The sequence below is a fragment of the Ornithorhynchus anatinus genome, chromosome 13 (genome assembly GCF_004115215.2).
Source record: "Ornithorhynchus anatinus isolate Pmale09 chromosome 13, mOrnAna1.pri.v4, whole genome shotgun sequence".
Classification (NCBI taxonomy): Eukaryota; Metazoa; Chordata; class Mammalia; order Monotremata; family Ornithorhynchidae; genus Ornithorhynchus; species Ornithorhynchus anatinus.
In genome coordinates, this window is record NC_041740.1 from 7,196,944 (window position 1) to 7,214,117 (window position 17,174).

The 17,174-nt window shown below is 41.8% G+C and overlaps 1 protein-coding gene across 1 annotated transcript in view; it reads right to left on the bottom strand.

Moving 5' to 3' along the window:
* Positions 1–17,174, bottom strand: part of PTPRN2 (protein tyrosine phosphatase receptor type N2) — an 815,057-nt gene that overhangs the window by 261,780 nt on the left and 536,103 nt on the right. Inside the window, exon 12 of the mRNA XM_029077350.2 lies at positions 13,256–13,320. Within this exon, the coding sequence (XP_028933183.1) occupies positions 13,256–13,320 (65 nt within the window). The remainder of the gene's footprint in view (positions 1–13,255; positions 13,321–17,174) is intronic.

Here is a 17,174-nt window from a genome sequence, read left to right on the forward strand (position 1 = left end):
GAAGACTGTGAGCCCCACGTGCGACAACCTGATTCCCCTGTGTCTACCCCAGCGCTTAGAACAGTGCTCTGCACATAGTAAGGGCTTAAATACCAACATTATTATTATTAACTCTCTTCCAAGCAATCCCGAATCCATGAGTCAGCTTACCCAACCTTTCACGCTCTTTGCAAAGTTTCTCGCATCTACAAATCCAAGTCGTTTGGCAGTGGATCAAGCCACACTAATTTTAGGATCGGGTTAACCATTAATAACAGATGTGTAAGTCTGACCCCTAGTGGCTACAATCAATGGCAGCAATTTAGACCATCATGGAGAGAGGGTGGTCGAAGGAAGAAGGCAAAGTCCGCACGGGGTGGGAGGGCACAGAGCCAGAGCAAAGAAAGCAGACAATGTCATAGCCCAGCTTTTGTTTCCATTCACTCTGAGGTCAGTGAAAATCCAGCTGGGAACAGCAAATTCAAACGAGCACTAACTAACACAAGGACGATTTGGGGGGCAACTGACCAATTTAAGGAATTCTCTCAGTCCAATGCTCTGCACATAGTAATCACTTAATAAATACTATTACCAATACTATCATCATCAGCAGCAGCTGCAGCGTTTGAGTATTGATGGCAGAGAAAATAATGTTGGTATTTGTTAAGCGCTTACTATGTACTGAGCACCGTTCTAAGCGCTGGGATAGATACAAGGTAATCAGGTTGTCCCGTGTGAGGCTCACAGTCTTAAACCCCATTTTACAGATGAGGGAACTGAGGCACAGAGAAGTTAAGTGACTTGCCCACAGTCACACAGCTGACAAGTGGCAGAGCCAGGACTCAAACCCATGACCTCTGACTCTCAAGCCCATGCTCTTTCCACTGAGCCACGCTGCTTTCTCTCCTAGACACTTGGGGAGCATACAAAACTTTGTGCATATGACAATGGGTAAGAGTTTTGCTTTCGGGTGAGAAATGGGTTGCTATTGGAGGTTTTCGAGGGGGTGGTGGTGAATCGCTCCTTAGGGTATTTTAAGATGACATGGATGTAAGAGCCTGAAAAGGGTAGAGGTTGAGGCAGGGAGAATGGTAGAGAGGCTGTTACAGTTATATCAACAGGAGATAATGAGGGCTTGAACTAGGCAGGCGATGAATATTTCACAGACTCTCTCTGTATAGTGAAAGGAACAGAAGGATTTAGACAGTAACTGAATTTGGCAGTCAAGAAATGGAGAAGATACCAAGGTTGTGAGCTTCGGGGACTGGGAGGAAGACGGTGCTGTCAGTAGTGCTAGGGAAGCTGGGAGGAGGAAAATACTGAAAAAAGATGAGGCGTTCAGGATTTGATATTTGGAGTTTAAGACACAACTGTAAGCTTCTTGAGGGCAGGAATCACATCTAACGACTCATTGGAATTGTATTTTCCTGAGCGGTTAGTAGAGTGCTCTGAACAGTGCACAGAGAGTACTCAACAAATACCACTGAGAGATTGGTGGATCATCTAATTGGCAATGTCCAGGGGGTTTGAAGAGACACGAGACTGAAAGCAGGTGAGGTTAGGGCTAAAATGAAGACTTGGAAGTCATCCACACTGAAGCGGCAACTGATGTTGTGTGGATGAGTGCCCTAAGAGAATGAGTGTAAGGGACATGAACCGAGCCTTGCAGGAAAACAAAAATTAGAGGCTGGGGATGTAGATCCAGCGTGGGAAAATTGAGATGGAGCAGTACAGAGAAATGGGGAGATAATCCTTGCTTCTGACACTTATCAGCTGCATGACCATGGGCAAGTCACATAACTCTGGGTCTCAATTTCTTCATCTGTAAAATGGTGTTCCCGCCCCCTTAGACTGTAAGCCTTTTTTTCAAATATGGTATTCGCTAAGGATTTATTATGTGCAATGCACTGTACTAAGTGCTGGGGTAGGTACAAGCTAATTAGGTTGTCTCTGTCCCCCATGGGGCTCACAGTTTCAATCCCCATTTTACAGATGAGGTAACAGGCGCAGAGAAGTTAAGTGACTGGCCTAAGGTCACACAGCAGACAAGCAGTGGAGCCTTTCTGCCCAAGTGTCTTGCCACTCAAATGCAGAAAACCCTGATAGGCAGTCAAAGATCAAAGCAAGCCATATGGTTCATTGTTTGAGACAAGGGCTGTATCCAAACTGTTTATCCTGTACCTACCCCAATGTTTAGTACAGTGCATGGCATATAGTAAGCTCTTAACAAATACCACAAGAACGAGGAGAGTGATGTATTGGAAAGACTGAGTCGAGTAAGAGATTCTAGGACGAGTTCGATATATCAAATTGCCTAGGGAACTTTGGAAGCAAACTTTATATTGTATCATGGGAAATATTTTCCATGAGCAATTATGACTGTCCCTGGTTTCCTGGCCATTCTCTTTGTACTGAAGGGAGCAGTATCTCCTAGTGGATAGAGCACAGGACAGAGTCAAGAGACTTGAGTTCTAATCCCAGGTTGCCACTTGCCTGCCATGTAACCTTGGGCAAGTCACCTAACTTCTCTGTGCCTCAGCTTCCCGATTTGCAACTGATTTGTTCTCCCCACCTCTTAGATTGTGAGCCTCAAATGGGACAGGGATTGTGTCTGATATTCATTCAATCATATTTGAGCGCTTACTGTGTGCAGAGCACTGTACTTACAGCATTGTATTTACCCCAGGGCTTAGTTTAGAGCCAGGCAATTAACAGCAAGTAAATGTTACAATTATCATTATTATTGTTACCTGGGATGAAGAGAAAAGGGGGGTATATGAGAGAAATGAGTTAAAAATTCTTCCAATACTAATGACTCCTAATGTTTATGAAGAAACAGATGGGCATTAGTAAGAAAATATTTCCCAGATATACAGTGTGGTGGATATTTGGGAAAAACAATCATCATTACCCAAATATTTAGGTTTCTAGATAAATGATTCTTTATTGATATTTGTTAGGCGCTTACTATATGTCAAGTCATGTTCTAAGTGCTAGGGCACGTACAACTTTATCAGATCAGACACAGTCGCTACTTCATATGGAACTCACAGTCTGTACTAGGTGCTGTACAAAGTGCAAAACAAAAAACACAGTATGACCCGCTGAAGAAATTTATAATCACTATTAGACCACAGTTTTCAAAACCCTGGATTTAACAGGATCCCCTCAAAATCTTATATGTCAGAATAAGAAAAGAAGTGTGACTTAGTGGAATGAGCTCAGACCTGGTTCTAATCCCAGCTCTGACACTTGCCCGCTGCGTGACCTCGGGCAAATCACTTAACTTCTCTGGGCCTCAGTTTTCTAATCTGAAAAATGGAGATTACGACCGTGAGCCCCAGGTGGGCCATGGACTTCGTCCAATCTGATTAGCTTGTATCTACTCCAGCATTTAGTATAGTGCCTGGCCCACAGTGAGTGCTTAACACCACATTTTTTTAAAGTAATTTAACCCAGTAAATTCCACTGTTACATATGCATGCTTTCTCTCCTTCACAAACTCCTCATTATGACCCACTCACACCCCAAATATTTTCAAACATACATACACTCGCCCACCCTGGAGCACCCTCACACTCTCACATCTGGTGTCTCTCCCACAACTCTTCGTTTGGTCTCAACAGCAGCAGCCCACTTGACAGGAGCCCTGGAGGTGAATTTTTAACTCTGCAATGGCAAGGAGCCATGTGGTTGGGAAAAATCCCAGCGTGGTTTGAATTCTATGGAGGGAGACTGCCACACGGTTAGAAAAAATCCATGACAGGCTTTGATCTCCACAGCAGAGAGCCAGGTGAACCCACAGATTCCCCGATGGACTTTGAAGTCTCAGTAGTAGTAGTAGCCTTTATGAGGGCCAAAAAGAGAGTGATGGGCCTACTAGTGTGAGAAGTGGCAAAAGAGGCCCACTGGCAGACAAGAGATGTTGCAAGTGAGGACTGTGTCCTTGTTATAGATGGGGCCATTGCCTTGAATCTTGAAATTCATAACCCACTTCGAAGGGGACTTACTTGTGATGTGAAAAAACTTAGTCTGGAATGATGTGGTGGGCACCCAATACATCCAAGATGCTGTTCCCCATAGGCCCACATATCCCCGTCCTTTAGAAACTCTTGGTCTATTCGGAGCTGTGTTTCATATTCAAATAAGCTGCTACACGGCCCTTATATTCTATTTATGCTGAAACCAGCCCACTAAAGGGCACAGACATCTTCCCTAAACTGGAAATCTTTACCCATATTTATTAATTGCCTCACTTTTTAATCAATGTATTCGGAAGCCAAATGAAGCCACAGCCAAAAAAGGGCAGCGGCTTCTCTTCAGTTTGAAACAGGGACACACAAACACACACCACACACACACCCAAAGCAACATATTGCAGTTATTATCTTCCCCTTTTTAAAATCATACATATTTCATTAAGCTTCACGCAGAGTGTCTTCTGATTTATGGTAATTGTCAACAAAAGCAAAAACATAGAAGATTTTAACCCTGCAGTAACTAGGAGTTAACTGGTATAAAATTAAAAAAAAAAACCCACAACAACCTACGAAGCCCCTGGGAGCACAACCCTTGAGATGTTGTCGATTTAAAATAAATAAATAAATGAAGGGAATGACTGTTGGTAGCAGCAGCAGACGCCAGCAGCAACATCTTGATACAGTGGACACCCTCCGTGTTATCCCAGCAAGCTCATGGCCTGGAGGACTTGGAGTGAGACTAATTTCCATATCAAACCCAATTTAGATGAAACGTCTTGGTTTAAAAAAAAAAAAAGAAAGAAAAAAAAGCCACAGCATCAATAGCCCCTTGATTAGATTTTCATCTCCTGAGCAGACAAATATGAATATTTATTACCATGAATGCAGATTTTCCTCTTTCCATTGCTCTGATCTTGAATATTATCCACTGCTAATTTTTATGAAAATTTGGGCAACATAATGTTTTCACATAAACTGACAGTTCTTGAGATAATCCCGTTATTGTCTGGTTGAAAATGACAGCTTCCGCTTATTCATGTGTTAACGAGGGATTAAATATTGTTTTTCATCACCATAATCTAAGATGGACTGGAAATTAAAAATTGAACATTGTATATTAGCAGAGCTTTGAGGACCCGAATTTGTTTGCATTCACTTAGAGAAGATCTGTAAATTAACAGTTTAACAATCAGTCCCTTTTATGTCGCCACTGAAAACGGCACCATAAAACATCACTGACATTTATAAAATAAATTCATTACTCTACCTGCTCCACACAGAAATGAAAAGGCTGATATCAGTTAATAACTCACAGAGAGACAGCCCTCTTGTCAGAGAACTAAAATTGCAACACAATTCATATTATTTTATTTTTGAGAGTTTTTCCAAGCTCACCCATTAACTAACTGGCCAGTGCAAGATCGCCTTGCCACTGATGGAGTTGGCTGCTTCTGCATTTCTCCCCTGAACTCTCCCTTGTACTAGTTGGAGGAAAACAGATCACACTCTGAAGCTTCAAAACTACTCCATCTTGTCTTTCTTCCTCTTGCAGAGGAAAACAACACTTTGACACAAGGTAATTGTGCTACCAGAAAGGCAGGATCAGGCCTGCAAGAAAACACAATCGAGTTCTTACCCCCAACCGAGCGCCCATTCTTTTCCAAAAACGTATGCTATGAACGCATACGTTTATTTCCACTACAGCTGGGTGATCCTGGCTGCACTGTACTTTTAACTATTTCAAACATGCCGAGTTTGAGGAAAGCCGCGCATCGCTGCCTCTCATTCTCCTCAACTCTTGGGAACTCTTCCCCAAACAATCTCCTTTGGTCTTGAAGTGTAAAAGAAACAGAAATCTAAGGATTGCAATTCCCTTGCAATACCTGGAGATAACGGGCTGGATTTTCTACTCCCAAGTGGCAGCCTGGAAATTACTGTACAAATATTTAAGCTGGATAAAAACGCAATGTTAGATTCTCCTCCTCGGTATGGTACCAAATCTCCTTATGGTATTGCTGAGAATAAGTTAATGCACTTTTGCAAAGCAATCAAATTTTCCATTCTGATGTTTTTTTTCTTTTGATGGGTAAACTGTGGTTCACAAAGATCAATCAATAGTATTTACTGAACACCTACCATGTACAGAGCTGTACTAAGTGCTTGGGAGAGAACACTAAGCGTTAGAAGACATGATCCCTTAGCTCAGAGATTGTATAGTCTAGCAGGGGAGACAGGTACGAAATAATATACTGAACACAGAAAAAGGAAAAATTGTTTGTAGATGAGTAAGTGACCAAATGGCAGGTAATGTTAGTTGATAACAGGGAATATAAAAATGATAATAGCCTATGTAAGTTGATCCATGAAGATAGATTGATGTTCTAAAACCCCTTATATCCTGTGAAATAAACGTTTGGGTTTTGGTTTTGCAGAAACTGAAGATTAGCAAAATGTGAATGAACTCAAGATGACATGGCTGCATGGCCCTCACCAGGACTAGAACTTCAGCATCTCAACGTAGCTCTGACCCTTGACTTGCTGTGAAACCCTGGGTAATGTTTTCTTCACCGTTTTTTCTTTGCCCATTGCATACTCTCTCGATAAGGGAAGGGCATTCTGACCTCTCTCACAGGTTGGAAAAATAAACACACTATAAAGTGTTACGTCCCTAGAAAGCCTAAAGTGTGCAAATAATAAGCCTTAGATTTTGGAGTTCATACTATAAATTATGTATTTATAGTAATGTCTGCCTCCCCCTCTAGACTGAAAGCCCATTGTGGTCAGAGAATGTGTCTACCAATTCTGCTGTATTGTACTTGTCCAAGTGCTTAGGATAGAGCCCAGCAAATTGAGTAAGGACTCAGTAATTACCATCGATTGACTGGGGTACAAAGCCCCTAGGAGCACCTGAGCCAAAGAGCCCCATTTCACTAGACTTTATCCTAAAGGGGGAAGTAGGGGTGGATTACCCACTTGGTTATCCAGTAATTTTGCTTCTTCAGCCAAATGAGACTTGGACAGCTTATACCAGTCAAAAATGGTCAGATCTTCTTCTAACAATTTCCACTTGAAGAGGTTGGAGATGAAAAGACTTACATTCCCTGAATTTCACATTATCTGAGCTTCAAAGAACTAGGGAATGCAGTTTAAAAAGGAAAAAAATACTACTGAGTACCCAGACCAATGCTCCGTTCGTGGGGAAAGCTGAGGGCCGGAACACTTTCCATTTTATTAGATTAGAACATAAGCAAAAGTTGCTAGTCACTATTATGAATTGTGAAATGCAATGATACACACCAAACAAGGACAAGACATGTTCCTGCATCTGACATATACATTACCTACATTTATATAAGAAATGGTCCCAAATGTGGGGGAGTTTGGGAAGGGGCGGAAGATGAGGAGTGGAAAGACGCATGAGCGGCTATAGCCACGAGGCAGACATTACTTATTTCATTTTACGTGACTATTTACTCTGATACTGAATAAAAATTGAATTTGTCACCATAGCAACTGCCACATCACATGGCACTTTGGCTGCCTTTAAATCACAGAATACTATCGTAAAGCCGTTCATGAACCAATGTGACATTAGATGCCTGTACTTTATACAGTGTCTCAGAAGAAAAAGATGTGGTATAATAAACCTATATTTGCCTGTGAATGTCAAGTGGCTTTGATTATATTTACTGCTAATTTTTTCTTTCTGTTTTCCAGAAAGCTGGAAAAGTAAAGGCAGAGAGAGAGCAACACCGTGGGGCAGCTGTTAAACGACATTCAACGGAAGTGCGTTCAAAGCTGAAGCACAGATCTTGTCGTTCAGAAGTCCAAATGCATTACTGTGGGAGAGGTGAGATAAAAGTAAGGAATATTCAGTTGACCTTTCACCTTTCATCACCAGATAGTTGAGAGTCAGGGATACACTAGTGAGGGGCCTGGTCCAAGGGTGGTGTGGCACTAGGAAAGCTGCTTAAAAGATCTTACACGCAGTTTCATGGACATTTGCTTTTTCAACCACCAATCAAATATATTTAAAAGTAAAATGGGTTTTTCTTTAGACAGATGCATAGTGCATTTGTGTGTGTAGGGGTTGGGGGTGGGCAGAAAGAAGAATTCTGTAGTGGGATGCAGATGAGAATAAAAGGTGAATATACATAAAATATCAATAATAATGAGGTTTCAGGAAGAGGAAAAAAGTCTTAACCACAATACCTGCCCAACAGTTTTTGTCCAGCTAATTGGTTCTTTCACAATATCACAATTTTTCCATTCCATTTCACATAAGATTTGCTCTTATTCTGAAGGATAAGTTCATAGGATACAAGATCCCGAGGGGCAGAAATATAATTGGCTAGAGTACAGTGGTGACATCTGAATGTTTACAACCCTTTTGCCTCCCATAACCCCACTGAGCTGGGCTTTCACACTTTTCAAAACATGGCAGAGTCTATTTTTCTCTGCTGAAAACCAAAGGAGAAGAAAAAGGCTTAAGTTGAAGCAAGGGGGATTTCAGTTAGAGTAGGGAAAAATTTTCACAGAGTAAGCACTCAATAAATATAATTGACTGATTAATAATGTTGATACTTGATGTTGTGCCCAGTAAGTCAAATAGACCTGGTTTCCTGCCCTCCATAGCAAGGTGAGGTAGGAGGGGGCAAGGTGACTGCTTTAAAGCTGATGGTAAGGAGTTCCTGTTGTTGCAGAGGTGGATGGGCATCCACTGGAGGTTCTTGAGGAGTGGGGAAACATGGACTGAATGCTTTTGTAAGAAAAAAAAAAGATCCGGGCAGCTGAGTTTAGAATGGAGCCCTGTGGGGCTACAGGGAGAAATGAAATGGCGATCCTGCTCTCTAATAATAATGTTGGTATTTGTTAAGCGCTTACTATGTGCCGAGCACTGTTCTAAGCGCTGGGGTAGACATAGGGGAATCAGGTTGTCCCACGTGGGGCTCACAGTCTTAATCCCCATTTTACAGATGAGGGAACTGAGGCACAGAGAAGTTAAGTGACTTGCCCACAGTCACACGGCCGACAAGTGGCAGAGTGGGATTCGAACTCATGAGCCCTGACTCCAAAGCCCGTGCTCTTTCCACTGAGCCATGCTGCTTCTTCAAAGGTCAGGGGGCAAATAAAAAGGGTTGGGCTGGACTTCCAGAGGGGAGCACAGGGCACATGGTCCAGCAAGAAGGAGAAGATGAAGATCAGGGCTGACATAAGCTATTACAGCCTGAGGGCCCTAGCAGCAAGAGGCTGGACAACATTGCCCTCCCAATCCGGGACTGAGTCCCCATGGCATAAGCCACAGTTGTCACATCCCCAGCCCAGCTATGATGGGCCCCAAGGGGAGAACCAGATTGCCCTGTGTAGGGAGACGCGAAAGTTGCCTATGCTATCTGGGCCTGAGCCAAAAGGGAGGAAGGAAGTCTTGGGGGAGCCACAGAGGAGGGTGTATAGGGCTGCTATGGGTGAAGAGAGGGTGAGGAAGTTAAAAAAGTGTCCAAGGAATGGATTCTCCCACCTGCCCAAGCAGCTTCTCACCATCTGGGGCTTGAGGCAGCACCTCTCATGTTTTCTGTACCGAGTCATCTCTCTGTTCCTGCACTGGCAGCAGTGTAACTTATTAAGTGTAAATCATAAGAATTTACCTTGTGCAAAGCACTATACAAAAATGTGCATGGATGAGAACTGGTCTCGTCCCTGGCCCTCAAGGGTCTCACAATTGAAGGATAAAAATAAGTGCTTAATACAGTGCTCTGCACATAGTAAGCGTGCAATAAAAAACATTGATTGACTGGGAGGGTTGGAGAAGAATGCATAAGGAGAGGTGAAAGAGGAAAAACAACCTATAAAGACAAAGACTAAAATGAATACTGTAGCTACTACATTACACATCCTGGTTAGAGGAATAGCTTCAAGCTGCTCACCTCCAGAGAACAGGGCTGTTAAGAATCGTTCATTCTCAAAGACACAGCTCCATCCCAACCAAGTGTCTGAAAGGGTAGTTTGTAAAAGATGACTACACAGCTAGTATACTGATTCACAACAGTATTTCTCTGAACTTTTGCTTCTCGAGGTCTTTTATGGAACTGTAGTCTATATTGACTTCCAGGTTTCTTTTTGAAGTAAAATGGTTTACTGTAATTTGGATATAATTATGCAACCTTTCAAAATATCGGAAGCTATGACGTAAGAAACTTGTCAAAATATCACTAATCTATTTGATTTGTGTACAGGGGCTGTTAGCCTTTCATTTCCTTTAAATTTTGATTGGTGAGAGTTCTGTTTGATTGAAAAAAAGTTTTAATTCCAATATCTGTCAGAAGCATGGAACTCAAGGTAACAGGCAAATGTTCTAAAAATGCTGCTAGATTTCCAGTAATCAGAATCTGTTTTAAATTCCCCAGTTGGAAATTAGTTGAGGTATTCACAAAAAATGACACGATTCCTTCAATGACAATCATAAAAATCAGGTGGATAATTTATAATGTAGAAATGATGCAAATTATGAATCAGAAAGACAGTACTGTCCAATATTCTGAAATTCCCACTCCACCAATCCTATTTTCTTCACCGTCAAATGGAGCCCAAATATTTTTTGAATGGCAACTTGATTATCAAAAAAGCTGGACAGAAACCAATAGAGTTCATGGATTTGGATCTCCCTTTTGATCTCCAAGTGAACATTCAGGAACTGAATTTCAAAGATAAGGGAGGAAAAGCCATATTTTGACAAGGGGAAAATTACTATCTGGATGAGAACAGCTTACAGACTCATGGGTAGTGGTTGAGAAGGAAGTTCTGAAGTCCAGCAGAGTTGGATATGTTCCAGTGCACAAGACATTGTGGATAGGACTGTGACTAGAAGAGAACACCTTAAGTCCAACTCAGGGGACCTATACAAGAATGACCACTTTATACTCTCTACTAGTGATCATGTTCCTTTCTGCAAGTCCTCATGGATCACCTAATAAAGGATTAACTAGGAGGTTACAATCCAACTGGGGAGAAGTGACAGACAAAATACTTATATCCATATATATCTACAGATCTATATAGATATAAATTTATATATATATATATATATAAATGGTTAGGCTCAATCATTATAAGAATGAGCTGAAACAGAGTGGGTCAAAGATTGGTTAGGCAGTAATGGGAGTTTATTCCCACCTCTGTCTGTTCAAGCTTTTCAGTAGAACAATTTCTAACTCTAACTCATCTTCAATGCTCCTCCAAGCTACCATCCAAGGAACTCCAGCTTTGGCAAAAGATTTTTCCATTTTTATTTCAGTTCTGCTTCAGTGTGGTCTAAATAAGCAGGTGCATGGGATAACTGAGGTAGTCTGACTGATTGGATTACTATGAATACATTTAACCTGCAGTCATTTGAATTTGACTCCTATTGCTGGAGAACTGGCAGAGTTTCAGTGCCCCATCCCTCCTGAAGGAGTGATTGTTCTGGAAAATATCTAAAATCACAATTGATAGGGTTGGTTGGGGGCAGGGTGGAGGAGCATGGAAGAAGTTATAGGGATTTTGTAAATTCACTTAATCCAAAGAGGGACAGTTGAATGCAAGTATGTGTTTCTTTATCCCTCTCTTTCTTTCTCTTTCCATTAATTGTTGTAGGTCCTTTCCCTCTCAGCCCCCAAGGCTCTTGACTTATTCCTTTCTCCATATTTGGCTGCTGAAGATGCAGCACTTTGCAAAAAATGCAGGATGTTTTCAGCTGTGAAATCTTTCATTAACCCAGTCAGGGTCAGAAAGGCATTGGAGAAACACCAAGAACAATAATACATCAAGCTTCTTCCAGGGTTGTTTAAAATGTTTATATCATGTGTTTTCCAACCCTTCTGCCCCCTACCCATAAAGCTTCAGAATGGGTGCTTTCAATATACAGTGCCCTTACTCTCCAGGACTGTTCTTAAGCAAATACTGTTTTGCATATTTAGATGTTAATAACAGTCAATTAAACCCATTCTGTACTTGGAGGACTGCAGGTACAACTGGCAACTATCAGGTCTAAAACAAACTACATGAGATTAGAAGTGGTAATATGAGGGAAACATCAGATGCTTAGGAGGAAACCTACACCGAGAATATATACCATGCTGATGAGTAGCATTTAATAGTGTGGCCAGAGAAATCTACAAACCCAAGTCCACCTTAGCAGATGTTTGTTTTGGTTAGAGATCCACTGGGTCCACTGTTTTGGTTTAGCGTTGGAAGAATAAAAATCAGGGAAGTCACCACCCTTAGAAATCGGACAGACTTTAGGCAAGGTTCTAAGGCGATGGTATCTCTCCTGTAATTAACGAGGGTATGCTATTTCAAGTGTGTCTTTCTGACACCAACGCAACAGAGCCTGGACATTTGGCATTAACAAATACTTCCAGTGATATTCCAAATGCATTCAAGCTGCACCAGCTGTTCTCCAGCTGGACTCACTTTACATATCTACTAACTGGATCTCAAATTTGGATAGCCATCCAGGCGGAGCCAAGATCCGGGCAAAACTGTGCCAAGTTTGTATTTGGTGAGGCGAGCACAAGCGAACCACACGACCTGTGGTGGTACTTGGGGATCCTAGACCAGCAGACACACAACATTACATGGGTTATACTCCAGGCACACAAACAGACAGAAAGGATATCTTATAGAACATTTTGTGGAAGTCGGCCCGAGTCTACCTAGAATGGACTGAGAGTATTTCTCTGGAGAAGCCACTCAACCCCCCACTCCCACCCCACTCTACACCTGCTCTTACTCCAGAGCCACGGTCCTTGGAATGCTGCCCCTGAATTGCACACTTTGGTGGCAGAGGGAGACCACACCATCAGAATGAAAATATCAGACATCCAAGTGCCTGATGCCATAGTTGTACTGGACAGGCCAGCTGAAAACAGGACAAAAGGTCACCCTAATAATCCACAGTGTTGAGTTGGTACCCTAGTCTTGGCACTTTGAATCGCTATCAATCACTTTGTCCACCCTAAGGGCAAACCCTTCTGGGAGACAACTACTGATTCCTGGGAGCAAAAGACAACTCTCTGATCATTGTACTCTTCTCCAGAAATGTACTTTTCATTGGATAACCAGAATAAGTGCATTTCCCAACAGCCTTCTCCATTTCCTCTGGGGGAAACAAAAACGGGTTTTTGCATGCATATCCCACAGGAGTATTAACCTGGGAATAGCAAGCTCTGATGCCCAAATCTTCTGAAAAGGCACTGCGCACAGTCTCAACTGGCAAAGTGTCCTGAATGACATCTCCCCTTTCCCGCTTTGTCACTCACCGCCCCGATTCCAGTCTGCAGGATTTTCAGTCCAGAGAGTTTTTCCAGCTTGTCTTTGTTGTCCACTGTTGAGAAAATTAAGAAATACAGAGTTAAGGAAAGATACTTCTATGGATCTGCAGCGCTCAGGATACAAATAACCTTTGGTTATTTTCTCTTGTTGGAACAACTCAATAAAATCACTGCCGATTTCTCATTTATCAATGGCACTTCTTTCATGGGCAGCAATATAACTATTGACCGGGGGATTAGTCTTTCATGATAAGCCCGATGAGAGGGGAAAACGGAATGTATTTATTCATTTGCTATGATACACACTCTTTGCTCCCCTTCTACAAAAAATGTATTCGAACAGTTGAACGCCAATAAAAGAAGCTTCCAAGTAGCCTATTGATTTAGTGGGAGTAAGACTTTCATGGAATGAATTTCACTCAATAATAGTTCTGGGACAAATGGGTTAGGGAAACAATTAGTAGATGTAAATGAAAATTCAGTAATCCGCACACTAATGCTGAAAACCCACCTGCCCCCATTTGAACCCAAACGAAGCGTGTCACCAAGCAATTGACCTTCACTTACGATGCTGAGAAAATATGGGCCAATGAGCGTTTGCAATGGACAAATCCCCTGTCACTAAGGATATGAAAACCCAGAAAAAACAGGATTGCATGGAACCCCCAGAATGAAGCATGCCCTGGATTTGCGATTAATATATGGGAATGGGAAAGCAAGAAAATAGCAATTGCTTTCACCTCTTACTGCTCCCCACATACAATAAACCTGGCTAATGAAATTATATTTTTAATGTATAATACAAAATGAGATCCTGCTACAGCCTGCCATCTCCACCTTTAAGGCCTTTCCATTGTTTTGCGAAAAGTTTCCCTTTGAAAAACTGAACATTATCTTTCTGTTTAGGTGACGATCTCTTCTTCATAAAAGGCCAAACCAGACATTTGAGAAATGAAACAATCAAGTTTACAGTGTAGCCTCACACAGGACTTTGAGATATTCAATCTGGATATTTAACAGCAATATGCTTACATATAGCCTGAAAAACAAGGCCATTAAAAAAAAAATAAACCCCAAACAGGTGGTTTCTAAAGCAATCTATTTTTTTAAGGGAGTATACATAAATGAAAACAAATATTTCCTTTGTGGCAATGCCACTTCTATGGAGAATAGCCAATGAACTCTCACAAATGGCCTGATGGTCTCATAACTCAAAATTTAAAGGAACCCCATCTTTAGTGGCAGTAATTTTATTTACTGAGCACTTAATGTAATATACTGTATTAAAAGCACTTGGGACGTTTAAGACCCATGATCCAGCAATCATTCAATGGCATTTATTGAGCACCTCTTGTGTACAGAGCACTGTACTGAGTGCTTGAGAGAGCACAATACAATGGAGCTAGTAGAAATGATCCCTGCCCTTAAGGAGCTTACAGTCTAGCGGAGGGGCTTACAGAACACAATTCCTGCCCACAAGAAGCTTACAATTTAATCAGCAGACAGAGAAAAAAAATTCACAAGCAGAGCAATCAGAGTAAGTAAAAGTGAACGTTCGATGGAGTATTTGGATCTAGAAAAAGGCTGAGAATGTGGAACACACTGTGTGTGGGAAACCTCCACTTAAATCACCACATAAACACACATAAACAGACCCCTTCCTCTCACCCCAACCTCAGGATCATCCCTCAGAGCAGGCAGTTTAACTTCCATGACCCAACCAGGTCTTGGCAATTTGGCTTCAGGGACCTTATCCACTTCTAGAATGGCACATATCAAAGGAATTACAATTCATTCCTGCCTCTCTTCCTGAAGGCTGAGGGGCAGCTGGCAGGCACAAATAGCTTCCAACTACTAGAAAACTGGATTTGCTTGAATGATTGATCAGCAATCAATCAGTAGTGGTAACGCTTGGGAGAATGCGATACAACAGTGTAGGTAGACTCAAACCCTGCCCAGCAAGCGCAGTTTTTAGGAAGCCTAACTCACACGAAAGAAGTGAGCCTGCTTAGACTGTGAGCCCATTGTTGCGCAGGGACAGTCTCTATCTGTAGCCAAATTGTACATTCCAAGTGCTTAGTACAGTGCAAAATAAATGCCCAATAAATAAGATTGAATGAAAGTGATCTTTCCCTACAGACCCTATTCATCTTTGGGAAATATTCTGCTTCTCTTACCCACCTAAGGGCCCCAGAGAGATGTTGCCAAACCTACCCATCACTACTTTTTGGGATTCTGGTGACTGACACTCTTCCAATAACCTTCCACCTCACTCCTGCCATTCCCCCACTGGAAATATCCGTAACTCTGCTATTAAATTTTCCCTGAGAAAGCGAGTCTTGCTACACCACTATGATTGTGTGTGTGCGCCCAGGTCTGTGTGTACATTAAGGCCTTTGTGGATAAAATGCTAGGAATATGTATTAGGTACTGATTTGTCTTTCTGTCTTGTCTCCCTCACAGACTGTAAATATTTCGAGATGCGATCAATGCTTCTTTCTAGTATCTAACACAGTGATTTTCTCCTGTTAGATCCTGTGATGTTTTCTGAGGAAGACAATGACAAAGATGAGGATAGTAAGCATAAGACACCTCTGAAATTCATCTGTATCCCCTAAGTACCTCGAGTTTCCTAAACAGCAGTCAGCATTCAGAACCCATCCTCTCATTCAGTTTCTAAGGCTTCAGAAGCAGAAGCATCACCAGAATCTTGCCGCCGGCCCCTTGCCCACGTCCTTCCTCTGGCCTGGAATTCCCTCCCCCACCATATATATACCAGACTACTACTCTTTCTACCTTCAAACCTTTATTAAAGTCATATCTTCTCCAAGAGACCCTCTCTGATTAAGCCTTCTTTCCCCCTACTCCCTCTCCCTTCTGCATTGTCTACACACTTGGATATGTACCCTTTAAACACTTGATATTCACCCCAACCTCAGCACCACAAAACTCCTGGACAGATCTGTAATTTTATTTATTTTTCATGTCTATATCCCCTTCTAGACTCTGAGCTCCTTGTGGGCAGGGAACGTGTCTACCAGATCTGTTATACCTTACTCTCCCAAGAGCTTAATACAGTGTTCTGCAACCCTTACGTGCTCAATAAATACCACTGATCGATCTATTCCAAGCTGCACAGCAATTATGTACAGGTACATATGCTTCCCTATTCTCTATTGCTTCCCCTACCTGCAATTTATTTTAACGTTTGTCTCCGCAACCGGATTGTAAATTCCTTGAGGAAAGGGATCTTATCTCTCTGGTCTACTGTATTGTACTCTCCCAAGTGCTTAGTCCACTGTCCTGCACAGGAAAAACACTCAATAAATACTATTGATTGATTGATAGAAAAGATAAATGGCTGAAAGAAGGTCTGAATACCAAACTTTAGTCCCAAGACCATTTTTAAGGTCAATTTTCAAGCCCTGAAATTGGGCATTTACAACCAAGGCTGACAAACGCCCAAGAAGAAGGACTCTAGTGGGAGCCGCTTTAATAAAGGCAAGGGACAACGTATAAAGCCCTTTTTTATCTTCATGGGAGACAAAAAGGGTTTCCACACACAAAAAAGAAGTCCTTTAAAATTAAATTCACTAGATGAAGGATATGCAAATTATCTGAAGAAGCGGAACCCTATAATGTTCTCAAAATTCTGCAATAGCCTATTTAATTAGTATTTTAATTTATCAGAATAATTCTTTGCACTTGACAATTTATGCAGTATTCCATATAATTAAGCACGTAGCTACAGTGGAATAATTTTGCCTACTCTCTTTATACCAGTTATTTTAACCTGAAAGAGTCTGTGGAAGTCTCTTCTGTGATCTAAATTACAATGGGGACAACTTAATGGCTTTGCTCTATTAGAGAGCCTGAGGAGAGAGAAGCTGAGAGCTGAAAGGTATAG